Source organism: Nicotiana tabacum, chromosome 24 (assembly GCF_000715075.1).
Source record: "Nicotiana tabacum cultivar K326 chromosome 24, ASM71507v2, whole genome shotgun sequence".
Taxonomy (NCBI): Eukaryota; Viridiplantae; Streptophyta; class Magnoliopsida; order Solanales; family Solanaceae; genus Nicotiana; species Nicotiana tabacum.
Window position 1 is genome coordinate 92,364,633 of NC_134103.1, and position 5,926 is coordinate 92,370,558.

Below are 5,926 nucleotides of genomic sequence, written 5' to 3' on the forward strand. Positions count from 1 at the left end.
GTGATTACAATGGGAGCAACACTCTTGGCATCCTACCTATCAGCAGCACTCTCCTTTTATTACTAACAGCATATTAAGCATTTTTACCTCAAAATGCTGATAAAAAAAACGCTTGTGAATGGATGCTATATGGTAACAGACAAAAAAAATGACTAGCAGTAATATTAGCCAAAAATTTGAACACAGGTCTAAACTCTTTAACACTGAAATTAGAAGGACCATTCTCCCCAGGCAGATTTCAAACAGTGATTCCTTGATACTAGTCATCAATGTAACTTCCCAAGTCCTAACTGATGAATCTGGATAGTCCTGAGACTGCACCCGAAATGTGCATTAACGAGGGGCATGCAGAGAAGCAATGTAAGTGTGTAGATCGTTTGTTCTTTTAGAGAAACCAACCCTCATTTGAGAAGCTAGATGCCAGATAAAATTTTACGTGGCCTGAGCTTGTTTCTTGATTGATCTGCTAAAGAGAGTTATAACACTAGAGATCTGAAGGTATGCAACACCAAAACTATGAAAACATCAATTTAAGAATTACTATGATCTGTATTCCCCGTTACAAAACCAGCAGCCAAAAAATGAAACATGCTCATAGCCCATAGGAACTGTTTCTCATGAGTTCAGCACTGTTAAACCTCAGAACAAACAACTGTTGAAAAAAGCTGGTCATAGACCATCTAAGATAACTCATATGCATGGCGATTTATTAAGCCAAAGAGAGACTACATCTCACAATACCAGATCAAGTTTAGTAGGGCTCAACAGGTACACGGAAGCTTGCTCCAGCATAAATGGCATCTGACCCAAGTTCCTCTTCAATTCTCAAAAGCTGTGTGAAAAGAATCAAAAATCAGAACTGCTGGTGCAAAGAATATACGGAAAGAAGTGTTGTACAACTCCATGAATGCAATTTGGTGGAGGGAAATAGCTAATGGGATAATTACTACCTGGTTATACTTTGCGAGACGCTCTGACCTGCAGGGAGCTCCAGTCTTGATTTGTCCCTGGAAATTCCCAGGATAATAATAATTAATACCAAGGAGTAACAAATTAAAATACAGACAAAACAATCTTAGAATGTTTTGTTAACAAACTTACAGTTGATAAACCCACAGCAAGATCAGCGATGAAGGTATCCTCTGTCTCTCCACTGAGCAAATAACATAAGTTCATTAACAAGTTTCATATATATAACAAGCATGTTTAATTAAGTTTCTAAGCCCATTTCAGAGAATGATAATCTTCTCACCTGCGGTGACTGGTCATCACCCCCCAACCAGCCCGCTTAGACATTTTTACAGCTTCAATACTCTCAGTCACACTTCCAATTTGGTTAACCTGTACATGAAATGAGGATGCAGTATAATCCCCAAGTCAAAGACGAAACGTTGACAACAACGCTGACATAGATGATTCAATGATACCTTAAGAAGAAGCGCATTGCAAGTCTTCCCCTCGATTGCCTTAGCAACCCTCTGCACATACATAATGAACAAATATCTAAGTCTTAGAAGGCATATGGAAAATAGCTCAACAGGCACAAGAAAGAAGTGCACTATATATTTCCTTTTCAATGGAAGCTCAAAGCACACAGCTCTAAACAAGGAAGCATCAAGTTGCTTTTAGACACTTCAATCTTACCTTAGGATTGGTAACAAGGAGGTCATCTCCCACGATCTGTACTTTCTCCCCAATCTCAGCAGTGAGCTTAGCGTAGGTTTCCCAGTCATCTTGGTCAAATGGATCTTCAATTGAAACAATAGGGTACTCAGACACGAATGACTTGTACAAATCTTTGAGCTGGTCACCTGAGATCTTTTGTGAGCCATTATTGTTCTGCGAAGATGAAAAAAAAGGAGCAAATGTCAATTCAAGTTGAGAATTTACTCTAAATTACCTCCATAAACAAAGTAAAGTCTCTTCTATCTCGTCCTTTGCATATCCATTAGTTATTCATTCCCAGTTAGTGGATAGCACTGACTAAAGCTGATAATATTTTTATGAATGCACAATGAGAGTATTATGTATAAGCCATTTTTTCACCAAAAAAGGTTAGGTTTAACATGTTCATTTTTGCACATAGATATTCGAAAATAATGTAGCTTTACTCATAAATGATATTGTAGAAAAACCAGGTCAGAGTTCTTTCATAGAGATAAAATCCTAGACATAATATTGAAAAGGATGCAACACAAATTTTCCAGTTCCATTCAGTTTTAGGGCCTTGCCGGCAAGAACTTACCTCTTCTTTGAAGTTCAGATCATAAGTTTTGTCCTTTCCATAGAATTCAGATGCGGCAACATCCATGCCAATTACAACCTAAATTAAAAAAAAAAACAAGGAGGAGGAGGAGGAGGAGGAAGAGGAGGAGGGGGAGGGCTGGGTCGGTTGGGGGCTCAAGAAGGAATTGAGAACTCACTTTTCCAGTATAACCTGCTTTATCAATGGCTGTCTTGAGCAATTCAAGGCCCTCCTTGTTCTCCTGAATTTTATAAACAATAATATGTGAAAGAAGGTAAACATTCAACAAATTGTTGTAACCAGCATACGATTATATTCACCTGGATATTAGGAGCGAAACCACCCTCATCACCAACATTAGTGGCATCTTGTCCATACTTTTTCTTAATCACAGCCTATAAAATAGAAGTTTGTTTACAGAAAGATCCAGATCAATGAGGATAAGGAACTTTTTGGGACAATGTTAATACTCCATTGCAAGCCTGAATAGAGCTAATCAATAAAAGAAAATATCACCATCTTTCATGATACGTTGCACATATTGTCAATGGGCTGTTTGATAAAAAAAATTTATGAAGGTAATAGAAGCCGGACAACTGTGTCAAACCTTCAAATGATGATACACTTCACAACCCATCTTCATAGCCTCCTTGAAACTAGAAGCTCCAACTGGAAGAATCATAAATTCCTGCAGATAAATACAAATGAGAATCTTATTACCTAAAAAGACTTAACTACATTATCAACACAGAAATATAACATGCCTGCATAGCAAGTTTGTTTCCAGCATGGGATCCACCATTGATCACATTGAAAGCAGGAACAGGCAATACCAACTTCTTGTTACCGGCTAGGTCAGCAATATGCTGCAAATAGGTAGTTCAAATCGTACGTAACTCATGATCAGAGATGAATCCAATCGCAAGTAAACCCCTAATTGCACTATCCAGGAGAAACATAGTGAGCTAGAGATCTTATCAGTTAAAATGAACTTCAACTGAAGTACTTATCCATGTAAACGAGAATGACAAATTTAAAATATAGAGGTTAGTCCCATGTTGGATAGGGAAATGGAGGTCCTTGGGATCTCAATCTTGCTTATTGAGGCTCCATTTGCAGACTTAAGATGTTGATTACAGGAACAATGAGCATTAGAATCCATGAACTTCATTAGGCAATATGTACCTTATAAAGCGGAATGTTCTTGACAGCAGCACCAGCTTTGCACACTGCAAGTGACACAGCAAGGATGGCATTTGCGCCGAGCTGGAAAAAAGTAAATGCAGGTAAATTGGTGATTGGAGACCTTTTGGAAATAGCAAGTGAAGTTAATGCTTAGATCATATTCTCTCGAATACCTTCTGCTTGCACCAACCCCACTCATTTTGAGTTCCATCAAGCTGATGAACCATGAAGTTATCAATACCAGTCTGGTCTGTTGGGTCCTGCAGAATAATAATAACTTGCATATCAAATACGTTATCCGTACAATATAGCTCCAAAGTTTTCCCTTCACCTAAGCAATGAACCAGCAACAATGTTTTACACAAAAGATACTCCATACACAAAGGAAGTAAATAGTGGAGAAAACAAACGTTGCCAAAGGAAGTAAATAGTGGAGAAAACAAACCTTGCCAACGAGAGATGGAGCAATAATTGAGTTGACATTGTTAACAGCCTACAAGAACATAACATGGCAAATGAGTAATCGGCAGGTAACCACACAATCACAATACAGGCACTTTGCAATGTAATACCTACCTTTGAAACACCCTTTCCCAGGTAGTCAGACCCTCCATCTCTCAACTCGAGGGCCTCATAGATTCCTATTAAATGAAGTAAAAGATTGAATTTAAGAAATTCAAAGAAGAAGAAGAGACAATGTCAATAAATTAAACACTGGTTAACGCAGAAATGAGGTAAGCAAAATTTGTACTCCCACCCAAAGGGACCTAATGTGGTTCTAGGATCAATGTCGCTCAAGAGGATTTATCATTCACCCATCTTAGAAAGATGCAAGAACAATGATGGTCACAAAATTAAGTTGCTGGAAATACATTTGGTCATGCAATTCCTTTTTTTTTTTCTTCTCGATAATGGTGGTGTCCGGGCCTACTTTCAGAAATCTCGACTATACCACTGGGTACCTTGTTATGATAATTGCCTTGCAATTCATTTTTTACACGAGGGATGGTTTAACTCTAGAGATGCATCAGTTAAAGTAATGCTACTAGCACAATGCACCCACTAAAGAAGACCCAGTAACTTACTAATCATCAGCATATCCAAACAAACAATCATAACAAAAAAGGTAAAATCAGTGGAGTTGTGAAAGAAAGAGTTCCACAAAATCTTCTAGCAAGTAAGAAAATCTCATTTCAATGACAAGAATAACATAATCAATTTCAATCAATAAACTACACCTCAATTACAAACTAGTTGGGGTTAGCTAGCTATATAAATTCTCTACATCCATTCCGCTCTATTCATACCCATTTTTATCCAAAATACTAAAATCAATGGGTTGAAAATTCTCTAACCCAATCATGAGGTCTAAGTTAAAATATAATCCCAGCAAAGGCAAAAAAAGAATCAGATGATTCTTCTCATCTGCCTAAGCCTTTGAGGTCAGAGTTATCCGGTACATGTGTAGGTAATTAGTGGAATAGTCGAGATACATGAAAGTAGGCCCGAACATCACCATCATTACAAAAATTTACTGTTAACCCAATATCACAGCTAAAGAGAACAATGCATGAAACAGAGTGTTATCCTTACCAGTGGATGCACCACTAGGAACAGCAGCTCTAGCCCAAACACCATTTGACAAATGGACATCAACCTACACACATATATATATACCCAAGCATAAAAATCAATTATCCTAACCATTTTGTCAATAGAAACTTTTAGCATGCATGGGAATTGGGAAGCATTGAAAAGGGATGAAGTGGAGAGAGAACGAACCTCAACCGTAGGATTACCACGGCTATCGAAGATCTGACGGGCCTTAAGGGATTTGATAGTTGCCATAATATGAGCTTCGGAATTCGGATCTGCTTACTGAAGAAGAGATTGAAGAAAGAAAGGTTCAAAGAGAGCTGCGTAAAAAGAGTCGTTTGAGTTTCTGAGAAGCCATATATCCCATGTATTTATACTTGTGTGGAGAAAACCTGAGTGAATTAGAGCCGTTCGATGGATGGTGAAAAATTGGAATTAATCTTTTTATTTTTATGATTTTTCATTTCATTACAATAATAATTTAATATAGGTTAAGTTGTACTACAATTGAGTATGGAAAATGTGGAACCTAGCTTAAAGGTCATGTTTTTAGCCTTTCTATTTTTTTCAAGTTTGATGATTCTAATATTATAATGTTTCAATTTAAGATGGATTAGTATTTTAAGAAGTGAATGTACAAAGTGGCGTGATTAGTCCTTTATGATTTTAATATATGATAGTAGATAAAGTATGAATAAGACATTAATGTATAGTTTAAAGGAAAAATATGTCAAAATAATTAGGCCAAATACATATACATCCCATTCAACTTGGTCCCATTTTTCATTTTGACACTCTATCTCAACCTTGTTCCATTTTGGCTCTCCAACTCTATTTCTTATGTTTCACTTTAATACAAAAAACTGACACATAGTGTGAGTTGGCTCACTTGGTAGGCGC

General features: G+C 37.2%; 1 protein-coding gene across 2 annotated transcripts; it reads right to left on the bottom strand.

Annotated features, from left to right (window-relative positions):
• Window positions 1-501: 501 nt before the first annotated feature.
• LOC107806838 (enolase) lies at window positions 502-5,378 on the bottom strand. 2 transcript variants are annotated; one of them, XM_016631090.2, is made up of 17 exons: window positions 5,213-5,377; window positions 5,024-5,087; window positions 4,007-4,071; window positions 3,876-3,923; window positions 3,604-3,690; window positions 3,431-3,511; window positions 3,010-3,111; window positions 2,853-2,933; window positions 2,566-2,640; window positions 2,424-2,486; window positions 2,246-2,323; window positions 1,645-1,839; window positions 1,428-1,478; window positions 1,253-1,341; window positions 1,102-1,153; window positions 951-1,007; window positions 502-832 (listed from the first exon to the last, which is right to left on the bottom strand). In XM_016631090.2, the coding sequence occupies exons 1-17, from the start codon at window positions 5,276-5,278 to the stop codon at window positions 752-754; spliced, it is 1,335 nt and encodes a 444-aa protein (XP_016486576.1). In that variant the 5' UTR covers window positions 5,279-5,377; the 3' UTR covers window positions 502-751. The 2 variants fall into 2 exon arrangements, with proteins under 2 accessions (XP_016486576.1, XP_075104494.1); XM_075248393.1 differs by lacking the exon at window positions 3,876-3,923 and having other exon boundaries at window positions 3,604-3,707; window positions 3,988-4,071; window positions 5,213-5,378.
• Window positions 5,379-5,926: the final 548 nt, after the last annotated feature.

What these genes read in the sequence shown, in the direction of transcription:
- LOC107806838 (XM_016631090.2), bottom strand. Translation starts at nt 5,278, where the DNA reads ATGGCAACTATCAAATCCCTTAAGGCCCGTCAGATCTTCGATAGCCGT. An exon ending in TCCTTGTTACCAATCCTAAG is followed by an intron (nt 1,479 to 1,644) that starts GTAAGATTGAAG and finishes ATGTATGTGCAG; the next exon opens with AGGGTTGCTAAGGCAATCGA. An exon ending in GTGATGACCAGTCACCGCAG is followed by an intron (nt 1,154 to 1,252) that starts GTGAGAAGATTA and finishes TTATTTGCTCAG; the next exon opens with TGGAGAGACAGAGGATACCT.